The sequence below is a fragment of the Schistocerca cancellata genome, chromosome 4 (assembly GCF_023864275.1).
Source record: "Schistocerca cancellata isolate TAMUIC-IGC-003103 chromosome 4, iqSchCanc2.1, whole genome shotgun sequence".
In the NCBI taxonomy this organism is placed as follows: domain Eukaryota; kingdom Metazoa; phylum Arthropoda; class Insecta; order Orthoptera; family Acrididae; genus Schistocerca; species Schistocerca cancellata.
The window spans coordinates 20,280,098-20,307,477 of NC_064629.1; the positions used below are offsets into that span (position 1 = coordinate 20,280,098).

Consider the following 27,380-nt stretch of genomic DNA (forward strand, 5'->3'; position numbering starts at 1 on the left):
TTAGGCATACAGAGAGTGATATACCTCGATTTTAGACAGTATCCGTTAGCAAATATCAACTTTAAACTGCATAACGCAAACATTTTTAACAGACGCGAATTCCTACCCAGCATCTATTGTCCCTGTTAACGAACTACGAGAGATGTTAAATATTGCTTCTTCACAAGTAACTTACTTGAAATGCCGTGAGGTAAAGTTGTGTGTTGGACACGGATTCGAACCCGGAACCTAATCGATTGCTATCGAAGCACAGTCAAATGTGACATATCGGAATTTCGCGGCAGTAACTAGATGTTTTCACTGAAATGACGAGACGAAACATTAATTTTTTCCTTCCCAGGACTCCAACCCGGCACCTATCGCTGTTATATTCTAGAGAAAACTAACGTTAAATATGGGTTTGTTGCACCAGCAGTGACATGTGAGCATGTTTGAACTGAAATAATATGACGAAGAGTTCAGCGCTCACTGGGAATAGAGCCCCACACATATCGTTGTTGACTACACACAAAGAGACGTCAGCTACCGAAGTTTTCTCCACCAGCTGCTCAGAATAGCATCTTGAACTTACAGTCATCTCGCAATAGTTCTGTGTCTCACTGGGAGTTAAAAACGTCGGATATCGTTAGTGTTGACAGCGAATGAAAATACATTAAAAATCAAAATTATTATCCACCAGCAGATAGGTGTTCTCATGCTAGAGCTTGATAATACATAATTAAATCTTTAGTGCCGGGCCAGGATTCGATCCCATTCACGCATAGTATGTGAAGGTGTTGAGGAATCTGCAGTTTTGAACAAACAACAAATTGTAGCCGAGCTGTATTGCCACGAAGGGATCAAATTCCGCGTTAAGGGCGGTCTGAGTTGCATTCCCAGTTCAGAACCAATTTTATCGACATACAGAAGCTCAAATAAAAGATGGAATAAGTGTCCTGTGACCATGCATAGCGTTTGTGTCGTCACTTGAAATAAATAACTAGTATAAGAAAGGTTACTGGTGATAGAGTTTCTACATGTCGCCACTCCAGACTTTATTGTGGTTCAACCTACCGTCTACTTGGTAAACAAGGAATATCATCTTTAATGTGAATTTTCAGACCACGCAGCCATTATATCTCCTTCACTTGGTGTAGCCAGGAGAGAATGGAATCTGTCTCTCCCTATCTAAAATCATTGACAGAAGTGGGAATCGAACCCAGACCATAGGTATAACAACCTACCATCCGTCCAACAGACCACGAAATCCTCTTCTCTGCGAGTCATTTTTCTATCGTAACGCAGATGCGCCACACTGGATGAGAATTCTGACACACAGGCTCCCTGTAGTAATTTGCAGCATGTTCAGTAAATTCATTTACTTGGTTGACCGAATCACCATGAACTAGCTGCCTCGGCTACCCAGTGCATACATTCGACTATTTTGTAATCACAGAAATAAAATCACGTTACTGCCACCTACACACAACTGCCAACATTGTAGGATGCAGAAGTTTAAATAGGAAGTGTTCCTTTCCACTTGAGCTATTCTATTGCGCTATCTGTTACTAGAAAACGTCGTTCAGTCCAAAAGAAAAGCTGTAACTGTTTGTCTCTCAGAAGTCAAGACCTGGCCATATGCATAATCTCACAGTGCTGTGGAATCCAAAAGTTCTGGAGGAATAGTTGCCGAGCTCTGGAGCTGTTGTAGCTACGTGTCAGCTTGTAGCATAGATAAGATGTCGCGAGTTCGAATACATTCAGTGCTACATTTTTTAAAACGCAATTCTGCTCTCTGCTGAAGTTATCAATCTAATGGAACTTTGAACATAATTCCCTTCACTTCTCAACCCAAAGTAGTCGCATGTGGAAAAATGACTAACTACTGTGACATTTTGTTCTATTCAGGTTTAATAGACAGCAGGCAGCAGATGCATCTCGAAGATGTGCAGGGAGAGCGCATCGTGCCATAATATGTCAGAAAAGTATTTTCTACATTAGCCGTCGTGTGGTAGTGATATTTTATTCTTCTTCAAACTTTGATTGACAGCTTTAACTCAGAACACATTTTCTACATGCATGTAATCAATAAACTGCATGTGCATTGTGAGACTGTCATAGGTAACATCAGAGAATTCGCATATATCGTTGATGATTAATTTCTCTCTCATGTTTACTATTGTTTTAACAACACTAAAGGAAACCTTACGAAAATTGTGCACTGTATTATAAGAAATGAAATAAAACTAACCATGATAACCTTACGACGAAAGTATCTGTACACAAGCATGCCTCTATCGACACGAATTAGTAAAATACTACTCACTTAGATTTTGATTGGGTCTGTGTTTAATTGGTATGCTGTGTCATACGCAAGAGGTATGCAAATGTGGCATTTCATAAATATAGTTACGTATTCATAGAAACCCAAAATTCGCTTGTCAGCAGCGGAAACAGGCGTTACCTGTTGTGCAGCATTGTAAGTTTTTCAACATTGCACTATGAGCTGAAAGCATTTTCTTGCGATTTCCTTATTGATGTTTGATCTGACTGCTTGTAGCTCTTTCACAGAAGGGATAAAAACGTCTCAGTCAGTGAGACTGGAACTGCGAACCGTAACAGACGCTGTTTCACAGGTCAGCACGTTACCACAGAGCTGGCGAGGAGGTATGGGTCTCAGCTTCCTATTACGACGGCAATAGCAACTAGAACTCGTAAACCGCTATTTAAAGGTCGAGATTAGTTGCGATTTCCACCTGCAACGACTTTCCTGGGCTGAAAACCGTAAATTTTCAATCTTTTGTTACCCTTCAAGCTATAATAACTCAGATTATTCAATGGAAATGACAGGTAAAATCAAGTGAACTTTGAGGCTTAATTCCGTGCACACCAGGAAGTAACTCGTCGATCACAGAGTTGCCAAACATACGTTGCCTTGTTGCCAAATCTCAGTTACAGTACCAGCAGGAAGAAGACGAACCGATGTGATCCTACAGCGGTCTGGGAAGTGACCATAGCTGGTGTCTCCAAGTCGCGGCTGCTACGGCCTGGAATACGTAATGCGTCTGATTCGCTTTCTGTAACTAGGTTTAGGGACTGGAGCGTAGTTACTAATAATACTCAGAACTGACTACAAACTGAGCATCATAAATCAGTAACTCTCATTGTTGTTTTTATATTTCTTTCGTAAGTGCACTCAAAACTAAGAAAGTCATTCACAGGCGTTTTCGTGCCTCGCCGATAGTCGAGCACAACATACAAATAAAAATAAAAAAGAATGTGTGTGTGTGTGAGAGAGAGAGAGAGAGAGAGAGAGAGAGAGAAATAAAAAGCAATGAGAGAGAGTGTAAAAAATTGTTGTAAAGAAATTGAATCATGGTATTTAAAGAAATCTTTCATTAAAATTACACGTTCCACATCATTACGAAATGTCGTATTCATGATCTATGGAACAAGAGTTAATCTAATGTAATCTAATCTAATCTAATCACATCATATTGATGATTAGCCATGAAGAGTCATGAATTACCTTAAGTTTTTCTTACGAGCCGCTAGGTGTCTGAATCTAAAATAAGGATACAAACTTTTGTGCCTAAGCGACAATCGAACTGCACACCTACCGTGCATCCACGAATATAGCTTAAGTATCAGTTGCTTACTCATGAACAGTAAGATGTGTGCGTGTTTGACCAGAAATAACGACACCTGTTGCGATTGTTGGCAACACATGAACAGACATTGAAATTGCGCGTTAATTTTCACTAGCAGGTGGGTGTGCACTTGATAAAGCTAGAAATGAAATTATGAATATTTTTGTACTGGATCAGGTTTCAGACCCACATACTTACCTTTGGAGGAGACCTAGAGAAGATTGCAGTCTTGGGAAAAGGAACGAAATGACTGAACTATACTGTTCCGAGAGATTCAGATCCTCGAAAGAGGAGATACGAATTCGAATCACAGTCCAGCACCAAATGTTTAAACGTCTCTAGTTCAATCAAGTACAAGTAAAATAAGAGCCCTGTCCCTTTAAATGGCTATCGTTTCATCAAATAAAATAAAATTTTCTAATGTAAGTAGGCTTACTGGCGACTGTATTTCTTTTTACCATGACTTCCGCTCTGTCATTTCCCAACGTAAACCGGCTCTGGCCAGTTGGTAATGAAGGAACGTGATGTTTAATGCGGATTCTGGATTATAACGTCTTTCTCTTGAGGTTACCAGAGGTAAAATAAATCTGTTTGTGCCTCTTAAAAGTAAATGCCTGAACCCACGCATTGCACCTGTGATAGCTCGTTCCACCAGACCATTGTGGCCACATTACCCAGCCCCAGGAGTGTGCTGTAACGGATGATGTGCTTAGCTTACAAAATTAGTCACGGTGGAAAAAATGCGAGTCTATTAAATGGTCAAGTAGAAGCAAGCTTCTGACGCAGAGATTATGCTATTCTCATGTCAGCAGGATGTAAAGACTCTTCTAGGCATCATAGGCTGGATGTGAAGCCATTTTGATTTTTCACAAATTCAGCAAATTTCTCAGTTCGAGAAAATCCACTGTGAAGTGTGTAATTTTAATGAAAGATTTCTTTAAATACCATGATTCAATTTCTTTACAACAATTTTTTACACTCTCTCTCATTGCTTTTTATTTCTCTCTCTCTCACTCTCTCTCTCTCTCTCTCTCTCACACACACACACACACACACACACACACACACACATTCTTTTTTATTTTTATTTGTATGTTGTGCTCGACTATCGGCGAGGCACGAAAACGCCTGTGAATGACTTTCTTAGTTTTGAGTGCACTTACGAAAGAAATATAAAAACAACAATGAGAGTTACTGATTTATGATGCTCAGTTTGCAGTCAGTTCTGAGTATTATTAGTAACTACGCTCCAGTCCCTAAACCTAGTTACAGAAAGCGAATCAGACGCATTACGTATTCCAGGCCGTAGCAGCCGCGACTTGGAGACACCAGCTATGGTCACTTCCCAGACCGCTGTAGGATCACATCGGTTCGTCTTCTTCCTGCTGGTACTGTAACTGAGATTTGGCAACAAGGCAACGTATGTTTGGCAACTCTGTGATCGACGAGTTACTTCCTGGTGTGCACGGAATTAAGCCTCAAAGTTCACTTGATTTTACCTGTCATTTCCATTGAATAATCTGAGTTATTATAGCTTGAAGGGTAACAAAAGATTGAAAATTTACGGTTTTCAGCCCAGGAAAGTCGTTGCAGGTGGAAATCGCAACTAATCTCGACCTTTAAATAGCGGTTTACGAGTTCTAGTTACTATTGCCGTCGTAATAGGAAGCTGAGACCCATACCTCCTCGCCAGCTCTGTGGTAACGTGCTGACCTGTGAAACAGCGTCTGTTACGGTTCGCAGTTCCAGTCTCACTGACTGAGACGTTTTTATCCCTTCTGTGAAAGAGCTACAAGCAGTCAGATCAAACATCAATAAGGAAATCGCAAGAAAATGCTTTCAGCTCATAGTGCAATGTTGAAAAACTTACAATGCTGCACAACAGGTAACGCCTGTTTCCGCTGCTGACAAGCGAATTTTGGGTTTCTATGAATACGTAACTATATTTATGAAATGCCACATTTGCATACCTCTTGCGTATGACACAGCATACCAATTAAACACAGACCCAATCAAAATCTAAGTGAGTAGTATTTTACTAATTCGTGTCGATAGAGGCATGCTTGTGTACAGATACTTTCGTCGTAAGGTTATCATGGTTAGTTTTATTTCATTTCTTATAATACAGTGCACAATTTTCGTAAGGTTTCCTTTAGTGTTGTTAAAACAATAGTAAACATGAGAGAGAAATTAATCATCAACGATATATGCGAATTCTCTGATGTTACCTATGACAGTCTCACAATGCACATGCAGTTTATTGATTACATGCATGTAGAAAATGTGTTCTGAGTTAAAGCTGTCAATCAAAGTTTGAAGAAGAATAAAATATCACTACCACACGACGGCTAATGTAGAAAATACTTTTCTGACATATTATGGCACGATGCGCTCTCCCTGCACATCTTCGAGATGCATCTGCTGCCTGCTGTCTATTAAACCTGAATAGAACAAAATGTCACAGTAGTTAGTCATTTTTCCACATGCGACTACTTTGGGTTGAGAAGTGAAGGGAATTATGTTCAAAGTTCCATTAGATTGATAACTTCAGCAGAGAGCAGAATTGCGTTTTAAAAAATGTAGCACTGAATGTATTCGAACTCGCGACATCTTATCTATGCTACAAGCTGACACGTAGCTACAACAGCTCCAGAGCTCGGCAACTATTCCTCCAGAACTTTTGGATTCCACAGCACTGTGAGATTATGCATATGGCCAGGTCTTGACTTCTGAGAGACAAACAGTTACAGCTTTTCTTTTGGACTGAACGACGTTTTCTAGTAACAGATAGCGCAATAGAATAGCTCAAGTGGAAAGGAACACTTCCTATTTAAACTTCTGCATCCTACAATGTTGGCAGTTGTGTGTAGGTGGCAGTAACGTGATTTTATTTCTGTGATTACAAAATAGTCGAATGTATGCACTGGGTAGCCGAGGCAGCTAGTTCATGGTGATTCGGTCAACCAAGTAAATGAATTTACTGAACATGCTGCAAATTACTACAGGGAGCCTGTGTGTCAGAATTCTCATCCAGTGTGGCGCATCTGCGTTACGATAGAAAAATGACTCGCAGAGAAGAGGATTTCGTGGTCTGTTGGACGGATGGTAGGTTGTTATACCTATGGTCTGGGTTCGATTCCCACTTCTGTCAATGATTTTAGATAGGGAGAGACAGATTCCATTCTCTCCTGGCTACACCAAGTGAAGGAGATATAATGGCTGCGTGGTCTGAAAATTCACATTAAAGATGATATTCCTTGTTTACCAATTAGACGGTAGGTTGAACCACAATAAAGTCTGGAGTGGCGACATGTAGAAACTCTATCACCAGTAACCTTTCTTATACTAGTTATTTATTTCAAGTGACGACACAAACGCTATGCATGGTCACAGGACACTTATTCCATCTTTTATTTGAGCTTCTGTATGTCGATAAAATTGGTTCTGAACTGGGAATGCAACTCAGACCGCCCTTAACGCGGAATTTGATCCCTTCGTGGCAATACAGCTCGGCTACAATTTGTTGTTTGTTCAAAACTGCAGATTCCTCAACACCTTCACATACTATGCGTGAATGGGATCGAATCCTGGCCCGGCACTAAAGATTTAATTATGTATTATCAAGCTCTAGCATGAGAACACCTATCTGCTGGTGGATAATAATTTTGATTTTTAATGTATTTTCATTCGCTGTCAACACTAACGATATCCGACGTTTTTAACTCCCAGTGAGACACAGAACTATTGCGAGATGACTGTAAGTTCAAGATGCTATTCTGAGCAGCTGGTGGAGAAAACTTCGGTAGCTGACGTCTCTTTGTGTGTAGTCAACAACGATATGTGTGGGGCTCTATTCCCAGTGAGCGCTGAACTCTTCGTCATATTATTTCAGTTCAAACATGCTCACATGTCACTGCTGGTGCAACAAACCCATATTTAACGTTAGTTTTCTCTAGAATATAACAGCGATAGGTGCCGGGTTGGAGTCCTGGGAAGGAAAAAATTAATGTTTCGTCTCGTCATTTCAGTGAAAACATCTAGTTACTGCCGCGAAATTCCGATATGTCACATTTGACTGTGCTTCGATAGCAATCGATTAGGTTCCGGGTTCGAATCCGTGTCCAACACACAACTTTACCTCACGGCATTTCAAGTAAGTTACTTGTGAAGAAGCAATATTTAACATCTCTCGTAGTTCGTTAACAGGGACAATAGATGCTGGGTAGGAATTCGCGTCTGTTAAAAATGTTTGCGTTATGCAGTTTAAAGTTGATATTTGCTAACGGATACTGTCTAAAATCGAGGTATATCACTCTCTGTATGCCTAATCAGGAATGACTGTTAGTTTCCGTCAGTCACGAAATCTTTGCTTAGTCTGCATGAGCTGGGTTTGAATCCATATGCAGAACAAGACGGTTCGTCGTGTCATTTAATGTTCATACATATTCTCAACTAGCTGCTCGTGAATAACTTAAATTTTTAATGTCATTTTGTGTTAAATAGTTCAAATGGTTCAAATGGCTCTGAGCACTATGGGACTTAACTTCTAAGGTCATCAGTCCCCTAGAACTTAGAACTACTTAAACCTAACTAACCTAAGGACATCACACACATCCATGCCCGAGGCAGGATTCGAACCTGCGACCGTAGCGGTCACGCGGTTCCAGACTGAAGCGCCTAGAACCGCACGGCCACATCGGCCGGCCCCCACCATCTGGTATCAATGCATTACCTTATAATCCATTATATATAATCATTTTCATAGTACACTTGGTATTATAGATGAGTAGGACACAAGACAGGACATAGATAATGTCCGTTTGACGTCAACAGTGTGTAACATTTTACTTTTTTTGAATAGGACAATGTTCCTCTCCAATAATTTTTAGATTAGTTACAATAAGCTTACGCTGCAAGAGAATTCGCTTGTATTTTTCAATATGTGGTCTGTTGTCGGTTTGAAGGCCTTCCATAACATCGGCAACGTAGTGCAACTCCACCGAGAGCTGTCTGGAGTAGGGTGGAGATAGCAATGTGAAAGTTGCGAGCTCTCGAAGACGATCTTCATATTCCTAATGCGATTCGGACATCGTATACTCTTGACGACGTTTAGCACCTGTGCGGTCAGTCACCCAATTTCAGAATTCATTTTGAGTAATCCCGCTAAATTCCCAAAATATTGTCTTTTTATATTGATGAGTAATATGGATAGTCGTCACGTTCATGTGCCGTCTACAACGCAAATTTAATGTTACTATCCTGGGTAACTAACCTGCAATACGTTTTGTATTTCATAATCGGAACTATCTGCATTAACCGTCATCAGAGCAATGTCAGGGAACAGAATGCAGCAGTGCCTACTTGAGGACCTGCTTGAGTCGTGTTCTAAGGAAAGGGTAGTTGCTGGTTCACATCATATTACACTAGCGAGAAGTACCGACTTTTCCTTTTCTCTGCAAACATCCAGAACTAAATTCAGTAACTAAATGCTAAGAATATATTTGCATTGTGCCAACTCAAAGATCAATAGATATGGATATAGATATAGATTTTTATATTTAAAGCCATTCTCGTTCTGCGTTGGAATAAACATCATTCATTATTTGCTTGTTCTTGTTACGATTGTTATTGTCATTCTCTCACTCGCAAGAGTCTTATGCTGATGCTGTATGAATAAATTATGCCATTGGATACAAAGCGGTTTAGTTTTGAGACCTAACCCACGTGGGGGGGAAGGCACAGTGGTCTGCTTCAGGAATTCCAAGCAATAAAACACAAAAAACAACCCAGGAAGGGTTCGAACAGCTACTTTCACGCAGAGACATGCATTTGGAATCTGTTCATCGTTACGGGGTCAAACAAGAGGGTAACATTACTGAAACAATGTCGGGCTACTTAGTATATAATAGAGCATACAGATTTCAAGGAGGAAACGTATGAAGACGCAGACTTCCTCGTTATCAATATGTGCGGCATATCTTTCGTGTTAACGAAAGTAAGTTCCCGCTTTACCTCTTCTTACGTGTCAAATGAAATAAATGCCATGAGGAATAGAATATTTGTTGACTGCGTCTCTTCTTGCTTCCATCCTTACCAACATATTTCTTCATTCTCGTGGTAATCATGACATTCTATGTGCATGCTGCAAACGATTGCAAGTGGACAAATTCGACATTGAGGTGCAAAGCGTTTGGTATCTTACATTATATTCAATTCGAATAAGCTTCCGGTGTATTTTTACTTCGTTTGTATTTTTAGATGATTATGAACGTTACGGAAATTTATCTCACATGCTTTATGTTGAATGAGAAACATTGAATGATCTGTTTTGCTTTCCCTACGTTGAAATGATATAATGTCGGCGTCAACAGCCTTCTTCCACGCCGGAAGCTGAAACTTGTATCATTCTGGATTAATGATAATTGAATATCTCATATGTATACATAGCCCACAAGGCGACGTCAGAAACCATCAGGGGAGAACGCCGCATGAAAACCAAACGTGCGCGCGCGTCTCCACTCTGAAGAACCGTATCGGAGAATCACGGCAAGCATTTCGCTGAAGAGCTGCCTCGTCAGAGAGCCGAGAAATGGCAGCGTCGTAGCAAGTATTTGTCAACACTCTGATAGTGCATTTACTTCCGGGTGTAGGTCGGCGTTACCTCGCTAAATTCACTTGACATTCGTTTTCCTCATCGAAGACTCGTACGATATAATCCACTGCAAGATGACACAATTAGAATGTATATTTAATTTCTGGACTCCAAGAGCGGCGTTCTTCACATAAGTAACACCTGTTTGTGTGTGCATTCGGGAGGACGACGGTGCAATCCCGCGCCCGGCCATCCTGATTTAGGTTTTCAATGATTTCCCTAAATCGCTTCAGGCAAATGCCGGGATGGTTCCTTAGGAAGGGCACGGCCGATTTCCTTCCCCATCCTTCCCTAATCCGAGCTTGTGCTCCGTCTCTAATGACATCGTTGTCGACGGGACGTTAAAACAGTAATCTCCACCTCCTCTGTTTGTGTGTTTAAGGTTGCGTTTTGAGGCTCAGGCAACATCGCAGTGACTATAGTCCGCCTCTGGCCGCCAGTGTGTCGTTAGCTCAGAGGTTCCCTTGTGCGTTGCGGTGCTTGTACTATAAGTTCGAATCACGGTAGAAGCCGCTGACTACAACCTTTTATTTTCCATTTTAATTAATGGAGTTGGAAACTGCTAGTAAAAATTTCTTATGCGAAATCTGAAGAATGCCTTTAAACATCAATCTTCGTCCGATTTCGACTTAGTAAATTAAGTTAATATCATGGATTTCTGCTTTGCAAATTCCAAGGTGCTTCACTGTAAAATAGATCCTGAAAAGATTCAAACCGACTGTCAACGATATAAATTTGAGCTTTGTTCGTCATATAGGTCTAACATGTCAGAAGGTTGTTTATGAAGTGCACATGTTCATTAATATAGTTCCCATCTTCTAAATTTTTGCAATAGCATTTAACTGTAGACGTTTTCTAACACCGGCGTTAGCAATTCCTTTCCGTTCTCTCAAACCTTCAAAACGACAAATTTTTCTGGTTTAAATCTGATGACCTTAACTATTACTTTCGATCAACAAGGTTAGTTAGGTTAGTGGTGTTTAACGTCCCGTCGACAACGAGGTCATTAGAGACGGAGCGCAAGCTCGGGTTAGGGAAGGATGGGGAAGGAAATCGGCCGTGCCCTTTCAAAGGAACCATCCCGGCATTTGCCTGAAACGATTTAGGGAAATCACGGAAAACCTAAATCAGGATGGCCGGAGACGGGATTGAACCGTCGTCCTCCCGAATGCGAGTCCAGTGTGCTAACCACTGCGCCACCTCGCTCGGTCGATCAACAATAAGTACTTCATGAACCCATACATGGAACTCCAAATGTGCAGTGTGCCTGCACTGCTACAGAGCATGCATTGCAAGGTATTCACACAGTTTATCGCATAGACTTGCCATAAGGAATGAAACAAGAACTGTAATACACTTTACACCACAGACGCTCACTCTGGCTTGACGAAAACATCCAAACATTGACCAAAAGTTGCACAAATAATTAAGTTTGAAAGGAAAAGAAACGAGGTATGAAGCATTTATAAATTCATCGAATGTAGTGAGGTGGTTTAACTTCGTCCCAGTCTATAAAATTAATTTCGGGCCATACTCAGCTCTTGCCGATTACCCGCCTACTAATCAGGGCGTCTGTCTCCGTTGCTTTTGAGCGTGAATGGAAATTGTAGAAATTCTCTGTGGAGCAACATTTAATAATAAAGCGTTTTAAATCATCAAAAGCGATGAGCGGTAGCAGGCGCTTTCGATAAAGAACGGGGGAGTGCAGCGCCGCTGCTGTCGCCACGGCCGCTGCCAGTAGCCAGCAAATGGATCCCGGAGCTTTGCCGCATACGGCGTCCAGAGGAGGACAGTCTGCAGGCAATCTGCCGCAAAATCGTTACTAGATAAAATTTTGATATCGGTGTGTCACAAAGCGAGATAGATTGAATCTGCGCTACCATTACATTCACGTCTTCAGCATTCAGACAGAAGAGGCTATAAAAATATTTTATGCCAGCTGTTCTCGATCCACTGACATTATGAACAGAAACAACGCACGCTACCGCTAGACCACAGGCGTAATCAGCCTAGAGTCTCTCTATCTTGGGACAAGTTTTCCTCCAGGAAGTGCCGCAGTCTACAGTGTTGCCAGATTGTGCAGATAACCGGACTTAGAGAATTAGCGAGTTGGCCAGTTTTTTTGTCCCATGTCGCGATCGGCGCAGACTTAGCCTCTGAAGCGGCCGGCCGCCGGTCGAGTTTTATGTCAAAGAGTGTACATATACAGGTGGCAGTAGTATCGCGTAAACGAGGTATAAAAGGGAAGTGCACTGGCGGAGCTCTTATTTGTCCTCAGGTGATTCGTGTGAAAAGGTTCCCGACGTAATTACGGTCGCACGACGGGAATTAACGGACTTTGAACGCGGCAAGGGACATTCCATTTCGGAAATCTTTACGGAATTCGATATTCTGCGATCCACGTTGTCAAGAGTGTGCCAAGAAGACCACTTTACGTATTACTTCTCACTACGGACGACGCAGTGGCCGACGGCTTTCACTTAACGACCGACAACAACGGCATTTGCGTACAGTTGTCAGTGCTAACAGACGAGCAACACTGCGAGAAATCAATGTGGGACGTACGACGAACTTATGCGTTAGGACAGTGAGGTGAAATTTGGCGTTAATGGGCTATGGCACCAGACGACCGATGCGAGTGCCTTTGCTAACAGCACGACATCGCCTGCAGAGTCTCTCCTGGGCCCGTGACCGTAGCGGTAGGACCACAGACGTCTGGTAAACCGTGGTCTGGTTAGATGAGTCCCAGTTTCAGCTGGTAAGAGCTGACGGTAGGGTTCGAGTGTGGCGCAAACCCCACGAAACCGTGGACCCAAGTTGTCAACAAGGCTCTATGTAAGCTGGTGGTTGGCCCATAATTGTGTGTTTACTGGACGTCATGTTCCCAAACAACGATGGAATTTTTATGGATGACAATGCGCTGTGTCACCGGGTCACAATTGTTCACGATTGGTTTGAAAAACATTCTGGACGGTTCAAGCAAATGGGTAGGCCACCCAGATCGCCCTCCACGAATCCCATCGAACATTTATGGAACGTAATCGAGAGATCAATTCGTGCTCAAAATCCCGCACCGGCGACACTCGTAATTATGGACGGCTATAGAGTCAGCGTGGCTCAATATTTCAGCAGGGGACTTGCAGTGACTTGTTGAGTCCATGCTACTTCGAGGTGCTGCACTACGGCAGGCAAAAGAGGTCCGACATACTGTTAGGAGGTGTCTCGTGACTTTTGTCACCTTACTGTATTTGTATATCAAACAACGCCACGGAGTGCTACACTCGCGTTTTAGTTTGACAAACTACATTCATTTTATGGGTTATTATACATTGCATTGCATAAAATTGGCACATTTAGCCTCATCTTATGGAAAAGAAATGTATCGCGTTGAAACGTGAGTGCTACAAAAATGATATCTTTTATTTATTGCACTCACACAGTGTCGTGTACAGCTCACAGTATTTCAATATTTGACGCCCATGTAAGATGCATGTTCAGACATATGCCCACTTCCACCCTCTCCCCTTCACCCACGCCATCATTGATACGTATTAACAGGGACAGTGAAACGTGAAGAAAAACCAACAGTGACAAGAAGCGGCGGCCTGGCGCGCGCTGACTTGTGCTTCCGCCCTGCACCAGTGCTGGAGTACTCCTTGTTTTTTGTATTTTACTGACCCATTTAATACGTATCGATAATACGAAAATCCCACTAGACTGATTTGAGATCACTATATTGCACGTAAAATTCCGCTTTAAAATTCATTTTCATTACAACGGGAAAAAAAATCAAACGGTTTCCGTCAACACGGGGCGTCGCATGAAGGATGTGATTAGCATTATTTGTTGGGGCTGGCTCTAGTTATACATTGCAAAAACAAAGCTGGAAATATCTGCCGAAACAATGGAGCAACTGCGGGTGACAGCTCCGTATATATTTGCGTAGCTTGATCCCTTATCTTCACGGTGTCGGCATGTTAATCTGGTGATCTGGATTTGGTAGTGATAGCGATTGTATCTAGTCTGGTTTCTCTAAATGATTTAAGAGCAACAACTGTGTGGTTGCTTTGAAAAAGTGACGGCTGATTTTCTGATCCATCCTTGCCCAATACGAGCTTCCGCTCCGTCTCTAATGAATGTATCCTCGACGTGGGGTGGCAGCAACAGCGATTTCTATGCCTTCACTCCACAGAACGCAGCGAAATGATTCACGGCTCATAATTTAGTGATTAAGACCTCCTTTAGGCGAGTCAGATTCTGGCGGTAATAATTTTTTCCGTCATCGGGATTTCAGCCAGTCAGTTCTAGGCTAATGGCACTTCCTTGCGGTCATGTAGAGGGGCGGTAGAGCGGTTACATCAACAATACCGCAATACTTTTGAGGCTCTTCATCGAACACAGATAATACTTAAATATCTGAGTAGCTGTCTCGTGCTAGAGTGCAGTGAATACACAAGACGCGTAGCGATGAAGCACAAAGCTTTCGTTTGGCTTGTTAATGCTGCTGGGGACATTCGGTAGCCGCCAGAATAGCACGGGCAGTAATTCCTTACGTAATGAGATAGCGGCGCCCACCGTGCTGGCTTCCTCTGATTCTCGTGCTACCGAAACACTCGGGAGCAGCCACGTTCAAACCCGGAGAATTATTTCTACTTTTTTCTTCACCAATGTCCGAGTAAGTATCGTATGAAGTGAAGCAGTAATGTATATAAAACTTGGTTTGACCAACACAGGGCTTTATTAGGTCCGATCATAATGGATGTAGTGCGTCCTCTCGTTCGTATGAACTTGCCGTGGGGTCACCCATGCAGGGGTAGGGGGTGACAGGAACTTCAATGAAACAAGATCTCTGAATAACTGTGTGACTTGGCATTGTTCTCGTACTCTCGGAAGAATAAAAAGGAATAATTGAGTTTAACGTCACATCGACAACGCTGTCATTAGAGACGGAGCACACGCTAGGATTACGAAAGTATGGAGAAGGAAATCTGACTTGCCCATTTCGAAGGAACCATCCCGGCATTTGCATGAAGCGATTTAGGGAAATCACGGAAAACCTAAATCTGGATGGCTGGGCGGGGATTTGAACCGCTTTCCTCCTGAATGCAAGTCCATCGTGCTAACCACTCCGTCACCACGCTCGGTACACTCGAAGTAACGCACGGATGGAAGTCATATAAATCTTCGATCAATCTATGTTCAGTCTTCGGTTTTTCTATTACGTATCTGACACATTAACAAAATGTCACACTAACTGGTACGTTTTTGATACTGAAAATTATGCGTATTAAATTTGAGAAAGCGAACACTTCCTTTTGCCAAACACCATCATTCGAGATGGATGTTGGACCCGCCAGGTTAGCCGAGAGCGCTAATGCGCTGCTTCCTGGACTCGTATCGAATCCGCTCGGCGGATTAACGACGAGAGCCGGTGTGCCGGCCAGCCTGGATGTGGTTTTAGACGGTTTTCCACATCCCCCTAGGTGAATACTGGGCTTGTCCCCACGTCTCGCCTCAGTTACACGACTCGGAGACATTTGACACACATTCGCACTATTTCACGATTTACACTGGACGCAGACAGCTGGGGTACACTAATTCCGTCCCGGGGTGTATGGGGTGGTGGCAGGAAGGGTATCCGGCCACCCCTTCAAAATTAATCATGTCAAATCAGTACTTACCCTGCCGCCACTGCGCACGATGCGGGACAAAGGCAGTGGCAAAAGAAGAAGACCCGGATGGATGTTGGTTAGAGTGAATTTTTACACCCGCTCTGTGATATGTTCGAATTGTCTGCTGGGTATAAGAAATCGTACGTGGTTATCAGACTGTTTTCAACTGGCCGATCTTGGCTCTTCTGCGTGATTCACAAACCCGGCTAACTCGCGTTGTTTGTTTATACGCAGCAATGCACCGTTGAAGTATCGATAGAGTACGGCTGTCGCTGTGCTGATATTGCTTAAATTTGGAGCGATTCTTGAGTTTGCCCCGATCGCACCAGCAACACGCTGAGCCAAGTCCAGCTGCGTTCAGATTATTTTCGGACTTCCAGTTAGCCGGTTAGGCACGGTAAGTGAGAGATGAACCTCTCATCGACGTCGAGTGCTATTCTTGTTGGACAAGGCTCCTGAAATAGAAAGACTGTGGCCTGGTTGGGAAATTATCCGTAGGGAAAGCACTGGAAAATAAAACAGTTATGCCAAACAGAATACGCGCGTTGACATTCGGGAGGAGGACGTTCACTACCTGATCGATTGTTCTTATTAAGGTTTTCACTGGTCATCTCGATTCGCTCATCTCTACAAGCGACAGATAGTGCTTTTACACAGTTCACGGGTAACTGCTTGTCTTACACAGGGTTTCACGCAATTCTTGTTACAAGCGTCTAGGGGACGCGACGCACTCCCGCCTTAGAAGAGGACGTCCTTCGTCACGTGGAAGAGAACCTGACGACAAATATTCGAAAGATTGCCCATGCTGTGGAGCACACAGGTCACACCTCAACGTCTTCGCTGTGTGCGTACTGTGAAGCGGGAGATTTGAAAGTGGTGTACTTTAGATCGAAACCGTACATTTCTGGGCATGGGTTCCTTATCAAAACTTTATTAAGTCCTTTCTACAACTCCTAGAAGCCCGTAACAGGATTTGTGAAACACCCTGTATACACCTAGTCAAATTCAGCAGAACGTAGGATGGCAATCGCTCCGCAGAATTCCCACGATTCGTTTTGTGGATGACCTATATCGTATGTACAGTTTGGAAAGTGTGTATGCGTCCTTTGTATTTAGTTGTCTACTTTGCATATACATTACCGTCTAAAAAGTGAGGAGATGTATATTCCGCTATTGTGATCATTACACGGTGGTTAAGACATATTTTCCTGAAACCTTACGGTGCGGCCGGCCGGAGTGGCCGTGCGGTTCTAGGCGCTACGGTCTGGAGCCGCGTGACCGCTACGGTCACAGGTTTGAATCCTGCCTCGGGCATGGATGTGTGTGATGTCCTTAGGTTAGTTAGGTTTAAGTAGTTCTAAGTTCTAGGGGACTAATGACCACAGCAGTTAAGTCCCTTAGTGCTCAGAGCCATTTTGAACCTTACTGTGCGTATACGCTGCTTACAACGAGCGCTCGATAACAGACAGCCTACGAGCAGGTTAAAAGTCTATCGCAGATTACGTATTGAAACCTGTTCTTTGGATACTGGGCAAGAAGAGGGCTTATAACTTAGCCGGTGAAACGTGACAAAATAAAAGCAATATGAAACAGAATTGTCTTTTAGCGATGATACAATTATTTGATTGTCTTGTCAAGCTAACGATGCTAATGTAACATTTCTGTCGAGAAATGCGGTTAGCGTAACCCTTCAAAAATAGCCTGTTAGAATACGTCATTGTTACGTATCTTACGTTTATTTTAGCAAATTTGGAAAAAAACGTTTACCGTGGGCCGAGCCATCTCCGCACTTTGCTGCTGGCCGAATGAGCGGTAGCGTGTGAGCTCGTACGAGGAAGACGGCGGCGTTTTTATACGTGATGACCTGGAAATGCGACGAGACGGTGGTCGGCGCGAAGGTGAATGTCTGGGAGGCTGTGAGGTCAGGGCTCAGTAGGACAGCGGGACCGGTCGCGCCGCTCGGCACCAGTCGCCGCTGCTCGGCGGCTTCCGGAAATACGGCGCGTCTGCCGCTTGCCTGCTGCCTGCTGCCGTTGCGGGAACCGGTCAGCTGCGCCTCAGCCGACATAAAAACGGAAAACGGAGCTTTCTCCGCGTAGTCGCTTGTACAATGCACGAAATTTGGGACGAAAGAACGGTGTACCTATGGTATAAAGTGAATTAGCGTTCTGTAGGGAACACCTTGTGGACAGATTAGCTCAACCAGTGGGCGCTGGCTTTCACGGCTTTTAGGCAGCAGTGTTAGGATCGGGTGCTGTCTTGCTACAAAACTAACTCATAGAATGAGGTGACGAGCGACAGAGGAAGTAAGTGGTTGAATCGTCTCAAAATGACGATACGCTTTTAAGTCGGATGAGGTGAAGTGTCATTGTTATTATTTACGTTCCACATTAGAACAGATCATCTTGGGATGATATGGCGATCAATATTTAACCATCGCACACACGTATAGTTCCCTTGACTTTCTTGCGTAACACCATTCCAACGATGATGGGCGATGAAGGAACGTCGTTGTAGAGGCTGGATTTGAATGCGATCTCGTGACGTGGTGCAGCTGAACTGTCCCCGCAACTCTCAGGATGTCTGTCGAACAATTCTTCAATCGGTTCTGGGGGTACGGAAGAGCCGACTGTATCACTGGTTCTAACAACCTACAGTGACCATGCGCAAGCAGGTCCAGTCGAATGGACCAACCAGCTTCATGCAGGCAGCAGTCGCCTGTATCGATCGGGAACTTCCCTCGCAGTCTTATTCTGTCACCAAAGCTGCTGCAACGGTGGATCAGCTCGTACAGTGCCAGACTTGTGTACTATCGTAATAGTGCAAACTTGCTAAAGAACAAGCTGTATTGTTGTACTCTGAGCTGCTAGGTGTCATGACATAATCACTGGCATGTCTTCCAATGTCGAATCTACCGGTAAAGTGTGCAATAATTAATTCTCTGGGCTCCTTCGGAGGACATTATTCGTGTCGAAGAATGTATACTAAAAAGTTCACTGTGCAATATACTTTACATTGTATTAACATTTACTGTTCTTCAGTTAGAGTATAGAGCGCGGCAGTAACGAGCAAACCATAAAAATTTCAGTTTTTCCGAGAGTTACAACGATCGTGGCGAAATGCGCGATGTTTATGCCATAATTTGTTTAAACGTCTCCGTTTGATTAAGAGGCTGTTTAATACCGACTTACGGTAAAATAAACTTTTCAACTTTGTGTCTCTTCAAGAATTTTTCATCTTAAATCATATCTCTCTGGCTGCTTTTAGATTCGAAATTTTATTATTAATTGTATTATTCATTTGATCGTGTTTCCATTAGTTTGCTAATAAAAGGGCGAAACTTTATTTTTTAGAGTTTAAATACCTCACCTCGATAATGAGAAAAAATTATAGGAACAGTCCTACTTGTTCCTGAAGATAAGGTTGTGACGTGAGAACATGAGTAGCTACAGCTTTGTGGAGGCCTTGCTGGTTGGGGGTGACCTTGAACCGACCGGGTGACCTTGACGGCACCCCTGTGTAAAGGCAGCTCCCCCTAAAGCCCGCATTCCCGTACCTGCAGCGCTACGCCGAGTCCATCCCCTGTACGCAACTCTGCTGGTCTCGATCAGCTGACGACGCCCCGCAGTGCAATATAGATGTCTACGGTCTATGCGTCCCTCCTGCAGTACTTCGTGGCCACAACCAGGCTTACGCGTCATACAATGAGATATGCTTTTAATTTGCAAAGAAAGCAAATTTTTGGAATGCAGGCTGGCAAGATATCATTTACGGCCGAGCATCTTGCACCACCAGCTTCTGCAAACTTTGTCTGCACAGATTGAACATCCGTAGTCGTATGGCAATTTCTAAATCTGTGATCATCTCTAAGGATGCATTACCCAGAGAAAAACGTTTTTACTGATACTATGTAAGATGGCTCAACCTCGACTTGTGAGGAGTCGAGCCTTCATCGTCAGCTTTAGAACAGAGTACCTGGTACAGATTTCCGCAGCCATTCTCGGTAAGTAATGTACTGCATGGCGAACAGTAAAAAATACCGTCGGAAATAAGTCAACGGTCAAATAATTTTCGAACAAGCGGCAAGTGCATCAGCACGTCGTGTGTGGATTGTTAATGTTAGTTTAGGCATTATAGATGCAGCACTAGCTGAATTGGGACAAAGGGAAGGACAAATCTGCCGTAGCCTCGCCGAAGTAACTATAATGTAGGTAAACTAATGAGATACTGAATCGTGGGTCGAGGCCGTAGTTCGAGGCGTGTTCTTCCTGAAGCGATGTTCACTGTTATAACCATTTGGCCATTCATCTATGTTCTTCACAAAGATTTGGTCCAAGTCTCAATATGGCAAACAAATTTCTTAAGAGTTCCTGACACGGAACAATATTTATGGTTCACGTTTCGCTCCGAACGGTTTGTAGTTAATTTTCGATCCATACAGCTCGTATGTTGTGTACTTCAATCCGTATACGTTTGGGGATCTCCAGATGACTTTCAAGTGCGTTCAACCACATTTGTTTCCATATGAGCCCTTCAGATACATTTCGTGACTGTATGTCCCGAACGTCAGCTTAGCCGGAAGACGAAATGCTAACGCCACAATTGGCCATTTAAATCCGTTGATTTCCCTTGGCCTGAATGCTGCTGTGTCTTCTATGTTAATACTGTTCAGCTCTTCGGCTATGCCTTCATTGCGAAGTGACCTCGATTTGAATTGGGGATGGAAGTGCCTTCGGTATTGCCGTCACTCGGTTTGAACAAAACCTGTTTCATGATAAGCGGGCGAGTTTCATTCGTGCCATCTCCGGTGGTGTCTCGTCTTGATGAAATTTCGCCTTAATATAATGGGTGCATATTTTTAAGACTTAAAGACCCTTTTTTTCAATTATGTTGCACAGCTTCAGTTATAGTGTCAGGCAGTGTGAGGAATGACCATTTCATTACATTGAAAAGTCGAAGCGAAGAAGGAATGGCTGGGCGGGGAAATATTCTTTTTTTTTTTTTTTCGAGTGTATTGCCATTGTCTGGTATCAGAGAATTATCGGGATCCGGTTCGTTATAAGGGAATAACGTCAGCTGCCCTGTTGGCGTTAAAGTGCAGCGATGTAACGTGATACAAAGATCACGGGACCTCAGGTCGCCGCTCCAGATCTGCGTCCAAAAATCGTGACCGTCGCTTTCCCCGCCCCCAGTTCCCACCACACTTGTCACACGGAAGCTGGAGTCACGCCATCACAATTCTCGCTTTTCTCTTTCTCGTGTACATGTTGCAAGAAGGAAACCATTAAGAAATGTGAAAGGGCTGACAGATTAGCACCGCATTCCTTATTTAGTATTTACTGTTTCGTACAGCCTCTCCTCTTTTAGCCATTGGAAACACCTCCACATTTCGTGGACGTTAACGAATAGTCTACTGCTTCGTTTTCGCAGTTAAGAAATCGGCGACTGGATTCGAACGTGGGCGTACTTCTTTTGGAAGTGATGCACGTGAAGGACATCCCAAAAATGCGTTCACAGATCAAAACATCGTCGAAGTGGACAACACGGTATATGATGACTAGCGATTAAAGGTGGGCGAAACATTATTCTTCGAGTGAAATATATACTCACGCCGCGAAAACTACGAGGAAGCTTGTGAAAGACGGGCATCGCATTAGTTGAATGTTGGCCAAAAGCAATTTCGAAGTAGTTTCTCAGCCATGTTAACACCAGTTTAAAAAAGGTTTACGACGGATGAGATTTTAAGTCAAAATCGAAACACCAGCCGAAGCAGGCATAGTAGATTTCTTCTGCCGGCGAGGTTATGACCAACGTTTGGCTACGAAAGGGAGTCTGCTTAATGATGTGTGCCGGCCGGTGTGGCCGTGCGGTTCTAGGCGCGTCAGTTTGGAACCGCGTGACCGCTACGGTCGCAGGTTCGAATCCTGCCTCGGGCATGGATGTGTGTGATATCCTTAGGTTAGTTAGGTTTAAGTAGTTCTAAGTTCTAGGGGGCTGATGACCCCAGTAGTTAAGTCCCATAGTGCTCAGAGCCATTTTTTTAAATGATGTGTAACACAATAACTGGTGAAAACATCGTGTATATAGCTACTAATGCACAGTGCGTGGAGGACGGTACATCGTACCAGTAATGTAGATTTTCCTCCCTGTTCCATTCTCGTATACAGCGAGGGAAAACCACTATCGATCTGTACGTCCCCTATCTCTCGTATTTATTCTCGCTGTCCTTGCGCGAGATATATGTGGTTGGCAGCCTAACGGCCACACTGTAGTCTTCGAGTAAAAGTTACTAAATTACTTTCCAAAGATTTCCATTCGAGTTCTCCGAGCATCTCTTTTATAATTTCGTATGGGCTAAACCGACATGTTACGGTCCGTACGATCGTCTACTGATGTGGTTGAGTGCCAAACGCCTTTCGGAAATCTAGGAAGACGTACGTCTCCCGGAAAAATGAACTGAAGGAACATTCCCTCGTTCACCGGATTTGGGACCTTGTGGCTCCCACGTATTATATTCCTCCTATCTGCTCATCGAAACAAGTCCGAATGACGTTTTGAGTCGAGTAATTGATGATCCAGCATTCTTAAGATTTGAACTGAACTCACTGGAAAAAACATTGTACGAAATACACGGGGCTATAAACGCAGTCTTTCGGCAGCAGGGCGAGAAATGTTTTATGTAGCGCATTACGGTCCGCTCGTATATTCGTAGCGAGCAGGGATCTACGGAGATGCGGAGTGTCGGCTGCCAAATAGAGCAGGATCCCGATAGAGAGCACGGAGAAACGGTGGCCGTGCTTTCCTCGGCCGACCCCGTTGCGCCAGTCTGCCTGCGGTCGCTGCGCGCGACACACCTCTACCACGGCTTGCCGCACCACTCTGCTCCTAAGGTCTGTTTCTGGTGCAGCTATCACCATCGCTTGTCGTAAAGAAGGACTATTCGTCGAAGTCATTAGAGTAGTGGAACGCGTGCTGTGCTGAAAAGCGTAGGAGGAAAGAAATCCTGTGGCGTATTTATAGTAAGATTCCGGCGTCGAGCTTGAAGCGCTTCAGGGACACCTCAATAATCCGAATGAGCGCGCGTGCATTTCAAACAGTTCCACCCCCGCCTCCCCCCTAATCAGAGTTCGGCGACTTAACGACTGCACTACCTTCCTCTAACAGTTCATTCGGAGAAATCGTGACTATTTTCGTTGGTGATCTACATCTTAAGGGACGCCTGCGAGCTATTCTTCAGAGTTTCTGGCACATCAGTAATCCTTATCAATGCGTGACGAAAAACGATCCATAGGCAAACTTCATAATCATCACAGGAGACTGGCTCTATGAAACACACACACACACACACACACACACACACACACACTTCGAAACAGACCGGCAAGAGTTTCTGTACTTAGCTTCATAGTGTCCAAAGTACGTGTAACTCGTAACCAATACCTCATCTCGGTCCGACACACTGTTTTAACTTTTCAGTTACATTCGAATATCCCGTACTTTTTGGACTCATACTCAGAAAATAACGTGAAATGTTAGGACGTACTTGGCATACGACTGTGTACGAATTCTTTTAGTAACTTCAGTAATCCGATGGTTGTTGTTGCTGTTTCCAGTATGTGTTGAATATGTCGCTTGATCTGGGGTAGCCGGCCGGTGTGGCCGTGCGGTTCTAGGCGCTTCAGTCTGGAACCGTATGACCGCTACGGTTGCAGGTTCGAATCCTGCCTCGGGCATGGATGCGTGTGATGTCCTTAGGTTAGTTAGGTTTAAGTAGTTCTAAGTTCTAGGGGACTGATGACCACAAATGTTAAGTCCCATAGCGCTCAGAGCCATTTGAACCATTTTTGATCTGGGGTATGAGTCTGATGCGATTCCCAAATATAGAAAACAGTGCACTATGCGTCTATCAAACATTTGTTGCATTGTTACTGTTTCAAAATAAGGAAACTGAAGCCGGCAGAAAACCGCGCCGAATCGTATTCCGTTTCTAAGCAGCGGCATGTTTTCATTACTCAGAGATGTAAAACAGGAATCACAACAATGTTTGACCAAACAGGTTTGAAGAATCACAAGTAGGCGTGGTAATCTTCGCTCCCACGGCTGGCTACGTTTTGCGATGTAAGAACAAGTTAATAAATGTTCTGCCCACGTGAAACGGTAAGGTTGCATTGTGGCACAGCCGGTGATGAATGCCTTCGGCTTACATGTTCATTCACAGACATGTCTCACCGTGTAGCAAAATCACTTGCTCATACTCCGTGCTGTGCCAACAAAAAAATGCGCGCTTCCATCATGTCCTTCATTTATGTTACTTGTCCTATCTCTAAGGACCTCGATGTCGACGGGATTAAGCCTCTTTCCTGTTTCCGTGCTTGAAGTTGCCGCCTTACGATTAAGTTGTGTTGGCAGAATGAAGATATTTTCTAAATCCTAGTTGAAAATTGTTAACTGAAATCGAATTATCTGTGAAATTAAAAATCTGCCTCGTGTTCAGTGCACAAGGTTATTAGGAAATTTACAACATTTTTTATGGCTCCAGTTCGTAACATGGAATTCGTTCACATACCATGCTATTGAAAAATATGGCACCCGATTGCTTTTTAAGCACTGTGTTACAATGCATTAAATCAGTGTAGAATTGCATAGGAAGATTAGGGAGTTAACACCGTGGCAGTATATGTCATTGCAAAGAGAAGGCTTCTTACTTAAGGATGGACCAAGCACTCGTGCGGGCATTAGCTTACCGATTCACACAAAATACAGGAAAAAGAAATCTGGATGACTGAAAGGGGGATACGAACCCATATTCTTAATCTCTGCAATACCTCATTCGATCCTAGTAAAAATGGAGCGGGAAAATGTTATAGGTGATCTTACTGCATTGGGTAAGCGAGAGTAATGAAAATTCTCAACCTCAGCTGTCCTAATACAACTAGGAGCAGCTATTTTGTTCTGTTACGTTTTGCACTGGGTGTGCAATGCCTGATACTGTAAATGTTCGTAAATATTTATTGTTCAGATCTGAGGAATAAAACTTCAGAAAGATTAATGGTAAAGTAATCAGCGCGCGTGGATGGCATTAAAATGTAGGGGTACGGTTGTAATTACAAAGCTGATGTGCCTCTTATTGTTTCGAGTCTGTCGAGTGAATGAAGCAACTCAGTAATTTTAGCACGTTGTGGTCGTGATGATTTGACTAACCTAAAGATAAAGAATCCACCAATACTTCCTGCGTTCCTATCTGTTTGCACGTGCATACAAGTCAACGTGCGCTGTACCAGATTGCGCACTTTGTGTGTACTGGACGAGCTCAGCAGTTCTCCCGCTTCCTAAGTATAAGGCGTCACCACCACCACCTTCCGTCGCTTGCGAAGACGCTGACCCTGTGAAGTGTCCCATTCGTTCTACGCAGCATTTTAACTTCGACTATAGCAAATCTTATCGTGAATACCCAATATAGTAATTTTATGTGGTTTTTCATGTTGGTAGGTGTTACTGCATGGATGTTTCGTTTTGCAGACTCTTCATACGAGAAGGCTTGTCGGCGGGGCAGCGCTCCGGCTACCCCCGTTCTCAACAGCCGGGGCTTGGAGCTAACGCCATCTAGGCTTGTGGTGAGTACTCATACAGCATCTCCAGCGAAGGAGTCGCTCATTTCAAAATTAAAATTCGTACAGCTTTTACAATAAACATGTCATTTGTTGAACTCTATCGATTTTAGTTTTCGAAATATTTTACAGTAGTTTCCAAATAGTTCGAAACGCTGCTAACGGACAGCGCTATAATTCACAATACGTAGTGCCTATAAATAGTTCGCCGCAGCTCAAAGGGATCAGTTCCATCTTTGAAACGTGAAAGGAATTAGCGTACCGAGGAAAGAGGTTGAAAAAATGTATTTCATGGAACAACGTGGTTTCCTGGTACTAAAGTGCCACAGGTTGGAACGCAGTCCTAGGCAATAAAGTGCAGTTTTCGAACAGGATTTAATTTTCCGAAAGGAGCCGATGAGAAAACCGTTCGCAAGCTCTTCGCCAAATTCCAACGGACGGGCAGCGTGGGAAATGCTTAGCGGCTAACGTTGGCCCCAGACAAAACGTAGTTTCTCCTCAAAATGTCGCCACGGTTTCTGGAATTATTCAGCGAATTCCAAGGAAATCCGCCGGAAGAACTGCAGCACAGACTGATTTGATGCGTTCCAGCACGCAGAAAATACTGAGACACAGTCAACACCCGTTTACATTCAAAACCCAAAGCCGCCAGCTTTGGGACAGAGGGCTGCCTTTGTGAACCAGATTCTCCCAATGAATGATAATGAATGATTTTATGTTGGCTGCGTCTGGTTCACAAATGAAGTACACTTCCACGTGAAAGGAGTCGTGAATAAATAAAATTTGCTATTTTGGTGTTCCAAAAAGCCTCATTTGTGTGAAGCGAAGCCGGCCGCGGTGGCCGAGCGGTTCTAGGCGCTTCAGTCCGGAACCGCGCGACTGCTACGGTCGCAGGTTCGAATCCTGAATTGGGCATGGATGTGTGTGATGTCCCTAGGTTAGTTAGGTTTAAGTAGTTCTAAGTTCTAGGAGACTGATGACCTCAGATGTTAAGTCCCATAGTGCTGAGAGCCATTTGATTTGGTTTTTGTGGTTAGATATCAATTGAGGTTAAACTACGCTATTCTATGTCTTCACATTTAGCACAATTTCCGCCTCTCCGCGAAAAATTTCACTACACCCACTGACAGGTCTTACATTACTATCCTTGCGTTTTAAAAAATCTTCAATGTCCTTACTTAGCGAGCTGTAGTGCTGTTGCGCTGCACCCTCGTTCAGGAGAATAGCACCCATCCAGATTTAGGTTCTGCGTGATCTCCGTAAATCGCTCAGTGAAAATGCCGGGACGGTTGCTCTGAAAGGACACGTTCCATATCCCTGTCTAAATGTTTAAATCCGAGCTGATCTTCAGTGGGTTCGTCCTTGACGGGATCTTTAATCCATTCGGGTGCCCTTACAGAAAGGACGTCGTCCCATTTATAAAAACTCGTTATGTGTTTCAGTTAAACAGTAGATCAAATACAAGAGCGTGCTGAAAAGTAATACCACCGAACTTCTTATGAGAAAACTCTCAAAGCTTTTTAAATAAAACAAACGTTATTGACATTCTTCGTGGCTACATATTTGTGACCCTCTGCCACTAGACGGTTCCAAATTGTAGCGTGTAACATGGCGGTGTGTAACGTAGCTATGTCAGTATTTGGGGAACAGCTATCTGTAATCGAGTTTTGAATTCGAAGAGTTCGTCCACATATGGAGCACCATCTCCTTCAGCATGACCGTGTCACACACGAGCACAGTGACATCTGTAACAATCACCGTCATCAATCACCCTCCATACAGTCCCGACTTGGCCCCCATCCGATTTTCACCTGTTTCC

At 43.6% G+C, this 27,380-nt stretch overlaps 1 protein-coding gene across 1 annotated transcript in view; it reads left to right on the top strand.

Annotated features, from left to right (window-relative positions):
• Positions 1–27,380, top strand: part of LOC126183435 (ras GTPase-activating protein raskol) — a 403,727-nt gene that overhangs the window by 340,618 nt on the left and 35,729 nt on the right. The window contains exon 4 of the mRNA XM_049925423.1: positions 25,473–25,567. Coding sequence (XP_049781380.1) covers positions 25,473–25,567 — 95 coding nt within the window. The remainder of the gene's footprint in view (positions 1–25,472; positions 25,568–27,380) is intronic.